Source organism: Setaria italica, chromosome IX, assembly GCF_000263155.2.
Source record: "Setaria italica strain Yugu1 chromosome IX, Setaria_italica_v2.0, whole genome shotgun sequence".
In the NCBI taxonomy this organism is placed as follows: Eukaryota; Viridiplantae; Streptophyta; class Magnoliopsida; order Poales; family Poaceae; genus Setaria; species Setaria italica.
The window spans coordinates 22,108,516-22,128,952 of record NC_028458.1 but is presented as its reverse complement, the minus strand read 5'-3'; the positions used below and the strand labels follow the sequence as shown (position 1 = coordinate 22,128,952).

The window sequence follows — 20,437 nt, the reverse complement described above, 5'->3', positions numbered from 1 at the left end:
TCTCCTCTCTCCTCATAAATAACCTGCCAAGTTAGCAATTTTGCTGATGTGGCATGGGATTAAATACCTATGAAACTCCCACAACACTTTCACTGAGACTGACCTTAGAGACAATTTGATCATTATGAGGGTCTGGCGATCTGGCCCCCTTCAGCATCTCCCTTGTCTGCACTACTGATAAGAAGATTTTGTAAAAGCATGATCACCTGTGTAGAAAGTTGAAATAGCATAAATTAGATTGCAATGAAACAAAAAATCAAAATAAAATAATTGAGCCTTGTCCATGTATTCGAAACAGAAGATGAATGCAAAGTCATAATTTACTGTTCAAAATTAGGAGAAGATAAATGAAAAAACATTATTACGTTTGGAGGGACCTTGCACAAATCTTGAACATTAAAAGACATGCGGCCATGCGGGTGGGCTGAGCCATCCGATTGCGCAGGAAACACCGGCCCACCAACACCCTTCGCGGCGCCTGGAAAGCCGAAAGGTGAAAAGCTCCCAAAACCCTCTCCGTTGCCGCCCCTTTTCCCTTCCCTCCCCCGCCCGCTGCTGCCCCTTTCCCTTGCCTTTCCTTCCCCGCCGCCAACCCGACCCGACCATATATACCGCGTCCGTGCCCCGCCGCGCCGCGGCATCCTAGCTTCAGCACACTGCTATCTCGTCCATGGTTGCTAATATGCCGCCCTCTTTTTCCACCGTCGCCGCCGCCGCTGGCAGCTGCTCCGCTTCCTCCATCACTGCCGACGCTGCGAGCGGCTACCACGTGCTCAGGATCGAGAGCTACTCGCGCATCAAGTCCACCACCCCCAACGGCAAGTATGTCCTGTCCCACACCTTCCGCGCCGCAGGGCGTACACCTGGGCTATCCAGTACTACCCCCGAATACCGCCGACTACATCTACTTGATGGTGCAGCTGGTGTTCAGCTTTATCGACCAGGTGGAGAAGCAGAAGCCATCCTACGTTCGCACCGTTAAGCCGAACAAGTTCGTCAGTCACGGCAGCTGGGGCCATGGTAAATTCGTCAAGAGCTCGGATCTGGAGCAGTCGGGGCCCCTCAAGGACGACTGCTTCACGGTCAGGTGCGACATAATCGTCATCGGCGAACCCCGCACGGCGGCCACTACGGTCCCCGGCGCTTCGTTCGTCATGGTGCCGCCGCCAGACTCGTCGCAGCATTTCGGCGCCCTCCTCCTAGGCGGAAAGGGTGCCGATGTCAGGTTTCTTGTAGCCGACGAGGCATTTGCCGCGCACCGGTGCGTGCTCGCCGCACGGTCGCCGGTCTTTGATGCTTTGCTTTTTGGCCCCATGAAAGAAGGCACCGCCACAGGCAACTGCATACGGATTGATGGTATGGTACCTCAGGTGTTCCAGAGCTTGCTGCATTTCATTTACACTGACTCACTGCCAGAGATGGAAGAGCAAGATAAGGAGGCCAGCGCCACGATGGCGCAACATTTGCTGGAAGCCGCAGACAGGTATGGCATGGAACGGCTCAAGCTGATTTGTGAGGACATTCTGTGCCGGTACATCGATGTGAGCACCGTGGCGACCTCGCTGGTGTTGGCCGAGCAGCACCGCTGCCAAGGGCTTAAGGAGGCGTGCTTCGAGTTTCTCAAGTCTCCAAAAACACTAGATGAGGCCATGGCAACCGATGGATTTCAGCATTTGGCGAAAAGCTCTCCTGCTTTGTTTGAGTTGATGTCCAAGATTACTGGACGCTGAATTCTGGAAGAGCAAACAGAAGATGAACATGAGGTTTTCAGTGGATCAGGAATGTCAATTACAAGTATCAAGAAAGACTAATTAGTGGTGCTATAAAATATCTGTCCTAGTAGTTGTATGTGTAGTCATGTCCACAAAAAGGCTGCGACATACCTGTCCCTTATTTTGTTTGGTTGATGCGTCATTTGTGGATAGCTTTTAACTATGATGCCAGGAAGCAGGAACATGCATGCTAATGTGACCAGCAGTCAGTTCACTTATAAGCCTTTAAATTAGCCTGAAAGATCGTTATGATAATTTATAATGCCTTCCATCACCGTAATTTAGCAATTTTCTATTGACTTTCAGTGATTTTTAGCAGGTTGGATGTATTTTTTTCAGTATAATGTCTCATTCAGGGTCAGGTAGGGTACAATTAAAGATGAGAGTACTACTTCAGTCGCTGGTATGACTGCTACATTGAAGATTTACAGTTTCTTGATGCCATCATTTGAAAGTGACACAATATACATGCCAATGGAATTGGTTCAACAATCTTGGCACCTGTTTATGTGCTGATTCGCCATTTTGGTAATAGAACAATTATTGCAAAGCGGTACAAAGTTATCGTGGCCTATATGTTTATGCTTATTATGTAGAGACATAAGGCAATTTGAAAATGTCAATAATTTATGACTTGGAATCAGTTGTCAGGTTTTGACTCAATTTGTCACCACATATTTTCTTCTCCAGATAGCGCTCTTCGTCTTGGTTTTGTTTGACCTCTTTCTAAGCACCATGAGTCCATTACCAGATGCAAGATGTCCTGTAATCAGCTAGCTTACTTTAATTTGGTATCTTGGGTATGTACATGGTGTACTTTAAATCCAATATATTAAGTAAGACATAAATTAAACTAAATCAGGGTAACACAATGATGCATCCTTTGTTCCTTCAAGAGTTTGAGTTGTCACCATTGAACTAGAACATGAACGAACAAGAACATGCGCTTCAAATTTCAACACTGTTCAAAACGACAAATTAGGAATTGTATATTTTATTATATGCATTAAAAAACTTATTTCACACACTATTTGTATCCCACTGTTGCGAGGAACATGTGCTTCTCTCATGTTTTCACGTATAATGTGCCAAGTGATATTTAAAGATCCTTTTGAAATTCAAATTCTTGTGGTACACATTAAGGGGGAGCTGCACATGCTCTTGCTTTATCTTTTATGTTGATTGATACATTTTACTCTCACTTGTAAGACTTAACCATATTGTCATCAATCACCAAAAAGGGTGAGATTGAAGAGTATATTCGCCCTCTAAGTGGGTTTTGGTGGATTAATGATGCGAGCTTAAGCGTCTAATGAAATTTCAAGTGCATAAGCAGGTTTAAAAGGAATGATGGATATGGAGCACTTGTGATTGACCCCTCAAAAAGGAAATGAATAGATAAAGGGCATATCATGAAGGCTAAATTTATTTTTGGTTTGAATTTGAGTATAGAAATGCCGCACTATTAAGAGTGATGTGTAATCTGTGGTCTTTAAGTTGAAAAACGTGCTCAAGATGACCTAACCAATCTATGAGAGACACCTTTGCACCTGCACATCACATGGGGATACTTAGAATTGTGCTAACTTAAGTGCTCCAGATTTTTCCGAAGATTCTTTCAGAATATTCTGGAGTTTACAGAGTTTCTGGAAAGTATTCCGGAAAATTCCAGAAGTCCAGAGATTTCCGAAAATTGTTCCGGTAGAATCCAAGCATTCCGGAGTTTTCGGAAGAAGTTCCAAAAACTCCGGAACTTAATCCCGAACAGCTAGTTTTGGGGTAAATAGGTATAAATACCCCCTCACCCCCTTTCAGAGTCTCTCTCTCGACCTAACATCCAGAGCTGTTCAGAAACATTCAAAGCCCCTCTTTAGTCCCCTTTTGGCCTTTAGGTGAATATTTGGTGGGGGATTTAAGGAGGGATTCATGGGAGAGCAAGAGAGAGTGCTAGTGAGCTGATTTTCATCTCTTGAGTACCTTATTTTTTGTTAAGCCGGTGATTTCGTGTTTGGTACTCTTGGAGCTTCAAGCTCCAAGCCGGCTAGGCGTTGCCCAAGGAGAATCCAAGGATTGAGGCTGCCTACGGGAAGTTTGTATTACCCCGACGATTGAGTAAGTGACTCTAACTTGATCTTTTGTGGTCGCTAGAGTGAGAAAAGTGGATTAGGCGTGAAAAGCCCACCCTTCGTGGGTCCTCAACGGAGACGTAGGTTTCAAGGTGTGAAGCTGCACTCCGGTAAACAAATCCTTGTGTCTCTTGTACTTTTTGTTCTTAATTTTATTCATATTCAAGCATAGAACATGTTTCTAGGGTTTGTGCTCAATCTACTTTTCTCACAATTTTCCAGCTGTTCTATCTTGTGTCAAAGGCTTAGAATATCTTGTTGCTTAACCTATATTCGACGATTTACATTTGAGCAAGGCTTGTATAAGGTCGTAGTTAAAAATCTTATTTCTCTGGAGAATCCATAGATTTCTTCGGAAATTCCGTAAGTTGCGGAATTTTCGGAACAATCTCCGGAAACTCCAGAAGTCGCTGATAAAGTTGTTTGAAGTTGTAGAAAATTTTCAGGTTCGACTATTCTTCCCCCCACCCTCTAGTCGACATCCTAGATCCTTTCAATTGGTATCAGAACTTTAGTCTCCGGATTAAACCTTAACCACTTGGAGTATCGAAATGTCGACACCGGGTGGTCAAGAGGTGCCTCAAGGAGGTGATGTCACCAATCCAAATGTCACTCAATAACCCGTGTTGCCACAAGGAGCACAAACAAGTGCTCAAGGAGGAGGTGCCGGTAGAGCAAGCACAAGTGCAAGGAGGCATCAAGAAAGTGAAGGTTCCTCCAATGACGACTTCGACTATGATGATGCAAGATCAACCCGCTCTGAATGTCGTGGTTCAGAAAGGGAGTTTCACCAAATCCCTTTCAATTATGCTCGCTTAAATTTTAACACCTCATCTAGGTCTATCAACCGGGAAAGCATCCTCATTTTAATAAGGTAAGCTATTCCAAGTGGAAAAACTCAATGAGGGACTATTTGATAGCCGTCAACCCCGCACTTTGGGATATTGTTGAAGTAGGTATAACCTTTCCACGCGGAGATGCCATTCTTACACAAGACCAAGGAATTGATATTCAACGCAACTATTGAGCTTTGCATCTTATCAAGAGGTCATTGTGTGCTGAAGAATTTGATAAGATTGATGGGTTGCAATCCGCCAAGCAAGTATGGGACACTCTCTTCATCAAATATCAAGGAACAAGAAGGGTTAGAGAAGGAAGGATAAGAGCCTTGGAAAGTGAACTCAACCGCTTCATCATTACGAAAAATGAGACACTACAAGAGATGTACAATAGGTTGAACAAGATCATTAACAAGATAAGATCTCTTGGAAGTGATAAGTGGGGAAAAAGAGAGATGGTTGACAAGATTCTCTCAGCCTATGGCTAGAGATGTTCAACTCCCTATCTTGATTAGGGAGAAGAGATGGTTCAAGAAATTCACTCCGGTGGATGTGATTGGAAGAATTAAAGAATATCGTATCATCGTCAAGGAATCCAAGCTATCCCAAGGAATGTCCAAGATCCATGAGCAAATAGAGAAGAACAATGGTGTGGATCTCAAGGCAAGCAACAAGAATAAAGAGAAGGGAGCAAGCTCATCATCAAAGACAACTATCAAGGAGGATAGTGATGATAATGATAGTAAGAGTATGGATGAGGAAGAGATGGCCTTGTTCATGAGAATAATCAAGAAGGCGATGAAAAGGGGTGGTTTCTTTGATAAGATCAAAGATAAGAGCAAAATCAAGAGGAAGTCAAAGAGGCCTTGCTTTGGATGCGGCAAGGAAGGTCATTTCATTACAAATTGCTCAGAAGTCAAGATCAATAAAAATAACTCATCCAAGTTTGACAAGAGCAAGTACAAGAAAAATGTTGGTGAAGCTCACTTGGGTCAAGAATGGGATTCAAATGAAGAAAGCTCGGACTCCGATAAAGAAGTGGGTTTGGCAACAATGGCTATTGAAGTGCCAACCTCCAAGTCATCTTTGTTTGAAGATCTCACCGATGATGAAGATGACTTTACTCACACTTGCTTCATGGCTAGAGGCCCTAAGGTAGATCCCAAAACACCTTCTCTTGATGATGATGATGATGATGATGATAATGATGATGAAAATATGCTTAAAGGTTTAGGCAAACATGCTTCTAAAAGAATAATAAAACTAATGATGGAAATAGAAGATAGGGATGAGACTCTTGAGGTACAAGAAGAGTTATTTAGACTTGAGCGAGAGAAAACCATTGCTCTTGAGAATTCCCTTGAAAATGAAAAGAAGGATTTCAAGATGCAAGACAACTTGCTTAAGACTAAAATTGACACAATTCTTAGCCTTGAGAAATCTTTTGCTAAAGAGAAGATGAAAGTGGAAGCATTAACTAAGGAACTATACTTAGCTAAGAGCTAAGGACACTAGTGTTAATTTTAAGAATGAAAAAGTTGTGCTTCAAGAGAACCTCAAAAGTTTGGAAGCCAATCACACAGCACTTGAAACTCAACTCAACACTCTTAAGAAGAGTACATCATCCAACTCTAATGATGCATCCATATCTTCTAGAGCCTCTACAAGCAATGGTTGTGCAAGATGTTATAATGTTGATATAAATGCTTGTGCTACTAATATTGCCGAAATGCATGCTATGAAGAAAGAGATTGTTAGGTTATCAAACTCACTTCTCAATGAAGAAAATAACACCTCCAAAAGGGGTGAGTTTGAGAATCACACAAAGGGCTTTGGGTCAAGCTATATGAAGAAGTTTGGTTTCAAGGATGGAAAGGGATTAGGTAAGTATGAGCAAGGCTCACTTGATCCCATTCCATTCATGAAGAACAGCTACACTACGGGCATGGGTCAAAGAAGGTGGTACATAGTATGGAACCACTAGGTGCAGGAGTTGATGGTAAGCAACTTGAGTACAACAAGCCCATCAAGTTATACAACTCTCAAGAAAGACAATCTAAGCCCTATGTCTCTCAAAACAAGCCTAAGATCACTCGACCAAAGTAAGCCAAGAAGCCCAACCCATATACTTCACAAAATGGTTTCTTTGCTGATTATATGTTGACTTGGGATCATAAGGGTAAAGTGATCACTAAGTATGTGGGTAACCGCACCAAGAACACTTTGATTAAAAGGAGTGTGTGGGTGCCCAAGATTCTTGTGACTAACGGTCTAGGACTCAAATTTCTTTGGGTACCTAAAACACAAGGCTAATTTGTTTTGTAGGCTTACTCTGCCGGTGGAACGAAATAGGTGATTGATAGTGGATGCACCAATCATATGACCAGCAAGAAAAAGATATTCTCCTCATGTGAAATGAAGAAAAATCCAAAGGAGAAGATTGTATTTGGTGATAATAGTGAAGGAACCGTTATTGGTCTAAGTAATGTTGGCATCTCAACCGCATTCAATTTTCAATGTTTATTTGGTTGAATCTTTGGACTATAATTTGTTATCCGTGTCACAACATTGTGAGATAGGTTACAATTGTTTGTTCTCTAATGAGGGTGTGACCGTCTTTAGAAGAAGTGATGACTCCATTGCTTTTCAGGGTGAACTCAAGGGAAAGCTTTATCTAGTGGATTTTATCTCGGATCAAACTCAACTTGATATATGCTTAATGGCAAAGTCTACCTTGAGTTGACTTTGGCATCGCCAGCTAGCTCATGTTGGGATGAATAATCTTAACAAGCTTCTAAAGGGGGAACAAATTCTAGGACTAACAAATGTGCGTTTTGAGAAAAATAGAATTTGTAGTGCATGTCAAGCTAGCAAGCAAGTTGGTGCTCCTCATCCCTCCAAGAGCATTCTCACTACCATAAGACCATTGGAATTATTGCATATGGATATTTTTGGTCCCGTGGCATATGTTAGCATTAGGGGAAACAAATATGACTTTGTCATTGTTGATGATTACTTTCGGTATACATGGATGTTCTTTTTGCATGACAAGAGTGAAGTTTAAGGAATATTCAAGAAATTTGCAACTAGAGCACAAAATGAGTTTGAAAATGAGTTTGAAGTGAAGATCAAGAGAGTAAGAAGCAATAATGGCACCGAATTCAAGAACACCAACATTGAAGAGTACCTTGACAAGGAAGGCATTGGTCATGAATTCTCTGTCCTATACATGCCACAACGAAATGGGATTGTGGAGAGAAAGAATAGAACTCTTATTGAAGCCGCAAGGACAATGCTTGATGAATACAAGAACTCGAATCAATTTTGGGCGGAAGCGGTCAACACAGCATGTCATGCTATTAACCGTCTATATCTTCATAAGATGTTGCACAAAACTACCTATGAGCCTTTAACCAGTAAATATCCTAACGCGTCTTACTTTAGAGTTTTTGGAAGTAAGTGCTTCATTCTCAACAAGAAACCCAAAAGCTCTAAGTTTGTACCTAAAGTTGATGAAGGTTTTCTTCTTGGTTATGCCTCAAATGCTCATGGCTATTGTATATTCAACAAAACCACCGGTTGTGTTGAAGTTGCGTGTGACATGACATTTGATGAAGCTAACGACGCTCAAGTAGAGCAAGTTGCCTCACATGATGTAGATGATGAAGAACCTCCATCACAAGCTATTGAGAAGATGGCCATAGAAGAAATCAAATTTCAAGAGAAGGAAGATGATTGTGTCACAATTCATGGGCCTACAAATCAAGAAACCGCTGCGAGGTCTAGAAATTCCGGAGAATCTTGCGGAAATTCCGGAAACACCGAACAAACCTCCAGAAATTCCGAAAATACTGATGAAAGTGCACAACATCAAGCTGAGAATGAGGATTTGATACAACATCAAGCTCCTAACCCACATCTGAGAGTTCATCAGAGTGTTCAACGCGATCATCCCGTTGATAACATTTTGGGAAGCATCCAAAGATGGGTAACTACTCATTCTAGATTGGCAAATTTTTGTGAACATTACTTATTTGTTTCCTCTGTGAAACCTCTTAAGGTAGATGAGGCGCTGGATGATCCGGATTGGGTGGTGGCCATGCAAGAAGAGTTGAACAACTTCAGTCAGAATGAAGTCTGGTCCTTAGTGGAACCCCCCAAGCAAAATGTCACTAGATCAAAATGGGTGTTTCTCAATAAGCAAGATGAGAATGGCATGGTGATAAGAAACAAGGAAAGGTTGGTTGCTTAAGGGGTCACTCAAATCGAGGGATTGGATTTTGGAGAAACATACGCACCAGTGGCAAGACTTGAAGCTATCCGAATATTACTAGCATTTGCCGCTCTTCATGACTTCAAGTTATATCAAATGGATGTCAAGAGTGAATTTTTAAGCGGACCAATCTCCGAAGTGGTTTATGTTGAGCAACCACTGAGCTTTGAAGATTCAAAGTTACCCAACCACGTCTACAAGCTCCATAAGATGCTCTATGGGCTCAAGCAAGCTCCAAGAGCATGGTATGAATGCCTTAAGAATTTTTCTCATAAGGAAAGGATTTGAAATAGACAAAATCAATCCTACACTTTTCACTCGCAAAAGATATAATGATCTATTTGTATGCCAAATATATGTCGATGACAAAATATTTAGTTCTACTAACAAAGTGTGGTGTGATGAGTTTAGTAGGATTATGACTAAGAGATTTGAGATGTCCATGATGGGAGAGTTGAAGTTCTTTCTTGGTTTCCAAATTAAGCAACTCAAGGATGGCACGTTCATTAGTCAAACCAAATACACTCAAGATATGCTAAAGAAGTTTGACATGGAAAATACCAAGCCCATCAAGACTCCAATGCCAACAAATGGACCTCTTGATCTAAATGAGGATGGTAAGAGTGTGGATCAAAAGGTATATCAGTCTATGATTGGCTCTTTGCTTTACTTTTGTGCATCTAGACTTGACATTATGCTTAGTGTGTGCATGTGTGCAAGGTTTCAAGCTAATCCTAAGGAATGTCATTTAATGGATGTTAAGAGAATCTTGAGATATCTAGTACACACTCCTAACCTTGGCTTATGGTATCCTAAAGGCTCTACTTTCAATCTACTTGGCTATTCCGACTCGGATTGTGCCGGTTGCAAAGTAGATAGAAAGAGTACATCCGGTACGTGTCAATTCCTTGGTAGGTCCTTGGTGTCTTGGAGTTCCAAGAAAAAAAATTCCGTTGCCCTATCCACCGTCGAGGTCGAGTATGTTGCAGCTGATGCTTGTTGTGCTCAACTACTATGGATGAGGCTCACATTGAGAGACTTTGGTTGTGAGTGTAGCAAGATACCTCTCTTGTGTTACAATGAGAGTGCTATTAAGCTAGCAAACAACCCCATGAACCACTCTAGGACAAAGCACATAGACAAAAGACACCATTTCCTAAGAGACCATGAAGCCAAAGGAGGTATTGCTGTTAGTCATGTGAGCACCGAAAAGCAACTAGCTGATATCTTCACAAAGCCCCTTGATGAGCAAAGGTTTTGTGCTTTGAGGAGTGAACTAAATATCTTGGATTCTCGTAACATAGCTTGAAATCATGTGCATGTTTGGGTGACTTAGGATAGATGGCTTTCAAACTAAATATCTTGGATTCTCGTAACATAGCTTGAAATCATGTGCATGTTTGAGTGACTTAGGATAGATTGCTTTCAAACTAAATATCTTGTATTCTCGTAACATAGCTTGAAATCATGTGCATGTTTAAGTGACTTAGGATAGATTGTTTTCAAACAAAAAATCTTTTTTCAAAATTGAAGTGCGTTTTTACTTTGAAATTATTTGGAGTCAATTTAGCTCTATCACTTGGATTTTTTGTTCTCATTGATTGTGTGTTAGCTGATCTCAAGTGATAGAACTACTCATGCTCATATTACTGCCATATTTCCCCAAATCTATTCCAAATCAAATTCCACTCAAATCTAATGGCTGTTAGCCAGGGGGAGCGGAATCTCCGAATTTTTTTTTTCAGAAATTTCTGAAAATTGCGGAATCTCCGGAAATATTTCCAGAAAATTCCGGAAGTTGTAGAATCTCCAGAACTTTGTCCAAAAATTCCGTAACTTAGCGGGTATTTACTTTTTGCCCTGAGAAGTTACCAGTTCATCCAATCTCATTATGACCGCCGGCTTCTCTTCCTCCCTCTTCTCTCTCCTTCGTACCCCTCAGGCGATTTGGAGATTCAACCACCAAAAATCCGTGAAATCATCAAGGAAGACTCAACTCAAAAAGGGAAATCACGTAGTGGTGTTGGAATCAAAGTTTTAAGGCTCTCCTCTTTTCTCTCCAAAGGTATCCAATGTTCATCTCGCCCGATCTATCAATGTAGGTTGTTCCTTAGGGTTTCCTTTGGATAGAACTCTTCACTAGTATGAGTAGGTCTAGGATCTTCAATTTCAAATCAATCCCATAACGGATTCATTCTGTATGAGATGTTAGGGTTTTGGACTGCTAGTTCTAGAATACTCCAAAAAAGAGTTCCAGAAACTCCACAACTTGCGGAAACTTCGGATATTTTTCTGGAATACTCCGCAACTCGCAGCCCAAACCTCTTATATTGATTACTCTTTGAATTTCTCATGACTCTTTTCTTATCTTGGTCATGCTCTTTGCTTTATCCAGATGGGAAGGCAAAGGGACACTCGTGCTAGTGCAACTTAAAGGAGAACTAAGGCAAGACATGATCCTAATCCTTCTAGAGTTATGAGTGAAGAAAAAGAGGAGGAGGAGGTGTATGAGTAAGAGGAATCTGAGGAAGAAAGGTTTGTGGTTGCTCAGAGGAGGAAAGGGAAAGAAAAAGTGGTTGAAACATCCCATAGATCCTCCCGCAGCCAAGCACCTAGTGTCATGCCATCCTTTGCAGCTCAACCTATGCTAGTCAAGAGAAACAGGGGCTTAGCTTATCAGATTTATCCTTAAACTCTAGAGCATCTCACTCTCACATTTGACCAAGAACAAAGGACACAATCTCTTTGCCTAACTCTTCGCCCTCCTTCATGCCCTATGGGATATACTCCTAGGTTGGGCAAGGACTACTACAAGATGTCCTTGGCACTCAAAGAGGAAAGGGGGCATGTTCCTTTTAGGTAGGACAAGACGGAGGGGATTGACGTATGCTTTTGGAATGAATTCCACATGAATTTTTATAGTTCCGTTGTGTTGCACAAGAAGAACAAGCCCCCATTGTTGCTATGAGGTATGTGGATTGGCCTTATTATATGAAAGATGATGATGCCACATTCAAGAGGGTGATTGCCAAGTGTAGGGAGTTTGGTCTTTATGAGCTTATATGATTTAGATATAATTGGAATGATGAAATACTTGGCCAATTTCATAGCTCATACTACTTCCAAGCAAGCACAAACTCTATTCATTGGACCACCATGGATGAGCATTATTGCATTGATTACATGACTTTCTCTCGCCTTTTGGGACTTGGAACAAAGGATAAGAGGCATGATCCTATACATGTTGAGTTCAAAGTCACATCCAAGGATGTTCCATTCATGTTCTACAATTCTATGGGGGCACTTGAGGGGAAGACGAATAATTTGATGCCATAGTACTATGTGTTTAACCAATTCTTCAGGAGCACAGTTGACCCTAAGGGAGGAGATGCCACCGTGCTTCATTTCTATGCGGGCAATCTTCTTGAACCGCGCGGCTCCCAAAGGAAGACCCTTCTATATCTTTGACTACATATGGAATGAGCTTCACTGCGCCATGACATATTCTAGGAAGAATCTTCCATATGCTCCATACATTATGTATATGATTGAGAGGGTCACAAATATCATCTTTCCAAAGGATTGTGCTCATGAGCCGCTTCATATTCGTTCTCGTGATGGTGATAGTCCCTATCCTACGGTCACCTCTTGTCGCTTTGTTGGATCTTCTAGCCAAGCTCCATGCGATGATGATGAGCCTCATGCTTCCTCTCCTCCTAGGCAGTCCCGCAAGCCAAGAGGTTCTATGATCAAGAGGGTGCTTAAGAGCATTTTCACCATGTGCAAGCATATGGCCTAAGAGATAAATGAGAATATGTATGACATCATTGAGCTCAAGGCCTCCCAAGGCCTTCCTGTTGATTCTTATCATAAGCTGCTGGACTTTGATGATCCTTTCATCGAGTGGGATGCCTTGGATGCCATTGAAGCCAATGCTGCTACTCCTTCTCCTACCCAGCCTGCACCTGCTAGCTCTTCTCACCCTCACTGCTCCCACATGCGCTGCACCTGCTAAGGAAGAAGAAAAAGGGCAACGAGGAAGAGAATGATGACGATGAGGAGGAGGAGGATGACGACTACGATGACGAGGAGTAGCTGTTGTTGTTGTGATGGAGTTCATTTCATTTTTGGCGCTTGATGCCAAAGGGGGAGTGCATATTTGGATGGGATGGATTTATGTATTAAACTTTATCTTTTATGGTGTGTAACACTATGTGAGCATGAGAACGTGTAATGGGTGTACTTTGAATGCTTAGAACTGTTTTTATTTGTCTAAGGATGATTGTGTGCTAGTGTGAAAAATTTCTGTGATGGATGTTATTTGAGTATGGGAGAATGTACGAAGATTCCGGACATTTCTCCGGAAAAGTCCATAACCTGCGGAGAATTTTGGAGATTTCTACAGAATCTCCGAACATTCTGACATTTTTCTCTTTGATTATTTGTTGAAGTGTATATTCTATCATATGCATCAAAAAACTTGTTTCACACACTATTTGCACCCCATTGTTGCTAGCGACATGTGCATCTCTCATGTTTTCACTTATAATGTGCCAAGTGATATTTAAAGATCCTTTTGGAATTCAAATTCTTGTGGCACACATTAAGGGGGAGCTGCACATGCTCTTGTTTTATCTTTTATGATGATTGATACATTTTACTCTCACTTGTAAGACCTAAACATGTTGTCATCAATCACCAAAAAGGGGGAGATTGAAGATTATCTTGGCCCCCTACGTGGGTTTTGATGGATTAATGATGTGAGTTTAAGTGTCTAATGAAATTTCAAGTGCATAAGTAGGTTTAAAGGAATAATGGACATGGAGCACTTGTGATTGACCCCTCAAAAAGGAAATGAATAGATAAAGGGCATACCATGAAGGCTAAATTTATTTTTGTTTGAATTTGAGTATAGGAATGTCGCACTATTAAGAGGGATGCGTAATCTCTGATCTTTACATTGAAAAATGTGTTCAAGATGACCTAACTAATCTATGAGAGGCACCTTTGCACCTGCACATCACATGGGGATACTTAGAATGGTGCTAACTTAAGTACTTCGGATTTTTCCGGAGATTCTTCCGGAATATTCCGAAGTTTACAGAGTTTCCGGAAAGTATTCCGGAAAATTCCAGAAGTCCAGAGATTTATGAAAATTGTTCCAGTAGAATCCAGGGGTTCCGGAGTTTTCAGAACTTTTTTTGAAAACTCCGGAACTTAACCCCCAACGGCTAGTTTTGGGGTGAAGAGGTATAAATACCCCCTCACCCCCTTCCACAGTCTCTCTCTTGACCTAACATTGACCTGAGCTGTTCAGAAACATTCAAAGCCCCTCTTTACTCCCCTCTTGGCCTTTATGTGAAGATTTGGTGGGGGATTTAAAGAGGGATTCAAGGGAGAGCAAGAGGGAGTGCTAGTGAGCTGATTTTCCATCTCTTGAGCACCTTATTCTTCATCAAGCCAGTGATTTCGTGTTTGTTACTCTTGGAGCATCAAACTCCTAGCCGGCTAGGCATTGCCCGTGGAGCATCCAAGGATTATGACTGCCTACGGGAAGTTTGTATTACCCCAACGATTGAGAAAGTGACTCTAGCTTGATCTTTGTGGTCGCTAGAGTGAGGAAAGTGGCTTAGGTGTGAAAATCCCACCCTTCGTAGGTCCTCAACGGAGACGTAGGCTTCAAGGTGTGAAGCTGAACGCTGATAAATAAATCCTTGTGTCTTTTGTGCTTGTTGTTCTTAATTTTGTTCATATTCAAGCATAGAACATATTTCTAGAGTTTGTGCTCGATCTACTTTTCTAGCAAGTTTTCAATTGTTCAATCTTGTGTCAAAGGCTTAGAATATCCTGTTGTTTAACCTATATTCAGTGATTTACATTTGAGCAAGGCTTGCATAAGTTCGTAGTTAAAAATCTTATTTCTTCGGAGGATCAGTAGATTTCTCTGGAAATTCCATAAGTTGTGGAATTTTCGCAATCTCCGAAAACTTCAGAAGTCGCTGATAAACTTGTTCGAAGTTGTAAAAAATTTTCAGGTTCGACTATTCACCCCCCGTCTAGTCGACATCCTAGATCCTTTCAATTGGTATCAAAGTTTTGGTCTCTAGGTTAAAGCTTAACTGCTTGGAGTATCGAAATGTCGACGCTGGGTGGTCAAGAGGTGCCTCAAGGAGGTGATGTCACCGATCCAAATGTCACTCTACAACCCGTGCTGCTACAAGGAGCACAAACAAGTGCTCAAGGAGGAGGTACCGGTGAAGCAAGCACAAGTGCAAGGAGACATCAAGAAAGTGAAGATTCCTCTGATGACGACTCCGAGTATGATGATGCAAGATCAAGCCGCTCCAGACATTGTGGTTCACAAAGGGAGTTTTACCAAATCCCTTTCAATTATGGTTGCTTAAATTTTAACACCTCATTCGGGTCTATCAACTTGGGAAAGCCTCCTCATTTTTATGGGGTAAGCTATTCCAAGTGGAAACACTCGATGAGGGACTATTTGATAGCGGTCAACCCTGCACTTTAGGATAATGTTGAAGTAGGTACAACCTTTCCACGCAGAGATGCTACTCTTACACAAGACCAAGGAATTGATATTCAACGCAACTATCGAGCTTTGCATCTTATCAAGAGCTCATTGTGTGCCGCAGAATTTGATAAGATTGATGGGTTGCAATCCACCAAAAAAGTATGTGACACTCTCTTCATCAACCATCAAGGAACAAGAAGGGTTAGAGAAGGAAGCATAAGAGCCTTGGAAAATGAACTCAACCGCTTCATCATTACGGAAAATGAGACACCACAAGAGATGTACAATAGGTTGAGCAAGATCATTAATAATATAAGATCTCTTGGAATTGATAAGTGGGGAAAAAGAGAGGTGGTTGACAAGATTCTCTCGGCTTACATGGCTAGAGATGTTCAACTCCCTATCTGGACTAGGGAGAAGAGAGGGTTCAAGAAATTCACTTCAGCGAATGTGATTGGAAGAATTGAAAAACATCTTATCACCGTCAAGAAATCCAAGCTATCCAAAGAAATGTCCAAGATTCATGAGCATTTGATTGTATACATTATAGTCTTGTATTATGTGCAAGGGATACTTTTGAGCATTTGACTGTATACATTACAGTCTGGTATCGTGTGCAAGGGATACTTTTTGTCAGATGTTGAGGAGCACATGTAAGCTTCGTATGCTGGAAAAACTTCAGGCATCAATCTGTTGTTTGGCTTACAACTAAAGGTAGTTTATTCTCTCTTTGTTGGCATGATGATGAAGACTTAGGCATCTGTTCCCTGATTGAGCAATTGCACTTCTGTTTGCAGCATGCATTTCATTTCTTTTTCTATCGGAAGCTTCTTGCATTTCTTGTTTGTGCTTTGCATTATGGGTTCTGATTGTGATAATTGGCAGGCTCTTCCTGCTCTTATTTTCATGGTTTGGTGATTTCCTTAGATTCTGGTAAGAGGGATATGAGGTTGGAACGGATGTTCTTTAGGCCTGAATCTGCTATTTTGTGATGCTGGCAGTGGTAGGTATTTAAAGTGGTCCTCTTCTAGAGACCGGATGGAGAGGATCTCCAAATGATCAAGGTGTCACTGAAATCTGTGGTGAAGCCTCCAGCTTGAAAACAAACAATTAAAGTGCTTGGTAAGACCTATCCGAAACTTGGATTGGGGTGATTCATGAACATTTGCCATATAACCTGTTTGAACTTATTTCTCTGCTATCAGTTCAGCCAGCTGACGAAGGTAGACAAGTTGCTGGGCTGAGAAGCTGAAATCATGTTCAGTAGTTGATGAATCATTTTTGTCAAGGTGGTGTGAGTTTTGACCCTGAATTATCAACTCATAGCTTTGGAGCTTCCTGGTTGCGCGCTGGAAGCAATTGACAGACGAATGCGCACTCTCATCATTTTTTTGTTTTGAAATAACACTGGTCATCAATTGATAGACGAGTTGCTTAGTCATCAAGCCATTCAGGTTCGAGTGTTGTTAGGTTTGGCGTTACCTCAAATGGCATTGACATCCCTTTGAGATGTACCACTTTGTCTAATGCCATCTTTGGCATTGCGGTGAAATTTGTAATAGCTGACCGCATTTCTTCATTGCCATGTAGCTGTTTAGAGAAGTGTTTTCTGCATACTTTGTGTTCAAGTTATTTCGTATCAGTTTGTGTGAAGAACTTTCAAATTTGGTGTTGTAGTTAAGCCACAAAATTGTTGATCTAATGTCTATAGCACATCCTATTTTCTCCCTCACATGTGCGTACATCGCATCTATCAAACTTCATAGTCACACCATATAACTGATCCATAATTTTTTTTAAATTTATATTCTCCAATTCTCACGGCAACACACTGAGAATTCACCAAATATACCCGGTGTCACGAGTTGCCCACTTATATGCTCATATTGTCTCTACACTATATAGCTATCATTCGCACCACATTGTCATCTGGCCCCGCACCTACCTCCACTACTGGGCAACCTGGATTTGATATAGTATGATTCGCACCACATTGTCTTCTGGCCCTGCACCTACCTCCACTACTAGGCAACATGGATTTGACATTGGATTGGATTTGTTTGTTTGAGGTACAACTTTTGGACCTTATAAAAAGTCAACAATATCTTTTAGAATACGTGTTTTGCTTTCTGGGTTCAAAAAGCTAAGACAAACTTAGAAAATTGAGCTTTTCAATTTTCATATAAACTTAGCTTTTCTAAGACTTCTGGCTATCCGAAAGCTGCACGAAAAATTCACTATTTATTTGAGCTTCCGGCTTTTCACACTGAGAAATCTAGTAGCTAGAATTCGACATTTGATATAGCTAATCGTTGCATTGCTTTCATGTTGATCACCCGTAACAATCTTATAAAGAAAGATTTCGCAATGGACCCAGCATCCTATCCACGTTCAATTTGACATTAAACAAATAATCCTACTACGAATCCTTGTGTTTTTTGGCTTAACATTTTGCAAAAAACTAGATTCACCATCATAAACACCTGATCGACATTTCAAATGATTAGATTCAATATTTTCAAAATATAAAATATTTTAAAGGATTAGATTCAATATTTTCTAAAATACAAGCCAACATTTTGAAAAAGCATTAAGATTGTATCAATATTTCGAAATAGTGGATTCAACAATTTTCAAAAACTAAATCAAAATCTTAGAAATATTAGTTTCAACATTTGGCTCACGACGCTAGTTTCTTCTTGCTCGATGAGCAGTGCTAGCTCCACATTCTTTTCCTTCCCCAATACACCACCACATTTGCCTACTTCTTTCCCACCCGTGAGACGCTCGGTGTTATCGAAGATGCTTAGCTTGATGCCGCCCGAGATCCTTCCTCTCAGTGCCGATTTATGCTTTATAGGTGGTGGGCACGTCGCAGCATTTGTATGTGACATGTAGAACTATTGTGGGGACTGGGGAATAATCCCCGATATCGAACTTCCGTAGATGAGATGTATCTGAATACTTAAAGTTGATTATTTAAAATGCAAATAGGATAGATATTTATATCGGACATATTTTATATCAAATCCAAATTCAAGAAAGAAATTACTTTGTGTATCCGCATCCGTATGTCCGTATTTGATTCGTTTTCGTACCTACCGGCAGCAGCGACCACGCGACGCTTTGCATATTCCCAGAAATCGAAGTTATTAGGAAGAAAAAGAAAGAAGGAAGATTCGCAAAAAAAAAGAAAGAAAGAAAAAGAAAAGACTAAAACACCCAATCTTGCGGTCTTGCCCCGAAGGCCAAACGTTGAAAAGCCGCAAAACCCTTCCGCAGCCACCGCATCGCTTCCCTGCCCCGCGGCGCCACCCCATCTCGAGCACAGCGCTACCTCGTCCACTCTCGACTGTGGCTCCCACCACGCCGCGCTCCCGACCCATGGCCAGCGACGACAGGCACCGCTCGGTCTCCGCCTCCGCCATCGTCGCCGGCGCCGCGAGCGGCTACCACGAGCTCACGATCAAGGGCTACTCGCGCACCAAGTCCGCCCTACCCAACGGCAAGCACATCTTGTCTCGACCCTTTCGCGTCGCCGGGCACACCTGGGCTATCAGGTACTTCCCCAACGGCGACCGCCCGGAGAGTGCCGATCACATCTCTCTCTACCTCTTCCTCAAGGATCCCGTCGCCGACGGCGTCATGGTGCAGTTCGAATTCAGCTTCATCGACCAGGTCGAGAAGCAAAAGCCATCCTACATCGCCAATCGCACCGCGCGGAGGTTCTTTGTCCCAGCCACCAGTAACAATGGGGTGTGGGGATACAAGGAATTCATCAAGAGCGCGACCCTGGAACAATCGGGTCGTATCAAGGACGACTGCCTCACGGTCAGGTTCGACATTATCGTCCCCAAAGAGCTAACCACGGAGGACGCCCTGGTTCCTGGCGCCCCCTTCGTGGTGGTACCGCCAGCTGACTGGCCGCAGCACTTCCGTGGCCTCCTCCTCGGCGGAAAGGGTGCCGATGTGACGTTTCTTGTCCTGGGAGAGACGTTTGCCGGGCACCGGTGCGTGCTCGCTGCGCGCTCGCCGGTCTTTGATGCACTGCTCTTCGGCCCCATGAAAGAAGGCACCGCCACGGAGAGCTGCATACGGATTGATGATATGCTGCCTCAGGTGTTCCAGAGCTTGCTGCATTTCATTTACACCGACTCGTTGCCAGAGGTGAAAGGGCAAGACGAGGACAGTGCTACGATGGCTCAGCATTTGCTAGAAGCTGCAGACAGGTATGACTTGCAGAGGCTCAAGCTGATCTGTGAGGACAAGCTATGCAAGCACATTTACGTGACAACGGTAGCGACCACACTGGCGTTGGCTGAGCAACACCACTGCCAAGAGCTTAAGGAGGCATGCTTTGAGTTTCTCAAGTCTCGGGGAACGCTGGATGATGTCATGGCAACCAATGGATTCCAGCATCTGGCGAAAAGCTCTCCTTCTGCTCTGTTTCAGTTGATGTCCAAGCTTGCCAAGCGTTGAATTCTTGAAGAGCAAGTGCATTGCGTGATTCTGGGGGTTCAGTAGACCGGAATGTCAATTGCAAGTATCCTGAAAGATTAATTTTGCTATCTAATACTAGTTCTAGTAGTTTTATGCTTAGTCATGTCTGCAAAAAGGATGCGATGTACCTGTGCCTTATCTTTTTTGATCATCACATCGTTTGTGGATAGCTTTTTAATTATGATGCCAAGAACATGCATGCTAATGTGACCAGCAGTTAGTTTACTTCTAATTAAGCCTTCAAATTAACATGGAAGTTCGTTATGAATTTGTAATGCCTTCGATCACCATAGTTTTGCAATTTCGTATCAACATTTTGTTAACATGTTGGATGTGTTTATCTTCATTATAATGTTTTACTTAGGTTTAGATAGAGTATAATTAAACATTAGGGTTAC

At 42.1% G+C, this 20,437-nt stretch overlaps 2 protein-coding genes across 2 annotated transcripts; both read left to right on the top strand.

Annotated features, from left to right (window-relative positions):
• The first annotated feature begins 670 nt into the window (after positions 1-670).
• On the top strand, positions 671-1,730 carry LOC111258446 (BTB/POZ and MATH domain-containing protein 2-like). Its single transcript, XM_022829710.1, has 2 exons — positions 671-822; positions 932-1,730. Exons 1-2 carry the CDS (start codon positions 671-673, stop codon positions 1,728-1,730), a joined length of 951 nt encoding a protein of 316 aa, XP_022685445.1.
• A 17,158-nt stretch (positions 1,731-18,888) lies between these two features.
• On the top strand, positions 18,889-20,210 carry LOC101766104 (BTB/POZ and MATH domain-containing protein 1). The gene has a single exon (XM_004986553.2). The coding sequence runs from the start codon at positions 18,924-18,926 to the stop codon at positions 20,016-20,018; it is 1,095 nt and encodes a 364-aa protein (XP_004986610.1). The 5' UTR covers positions 18,889-18,923; the 3' UTR covers positions 20,019-20,210.
• The last annotated feature ends 227 nt before the right edge of the window (positions 20,211-20,437 follow it).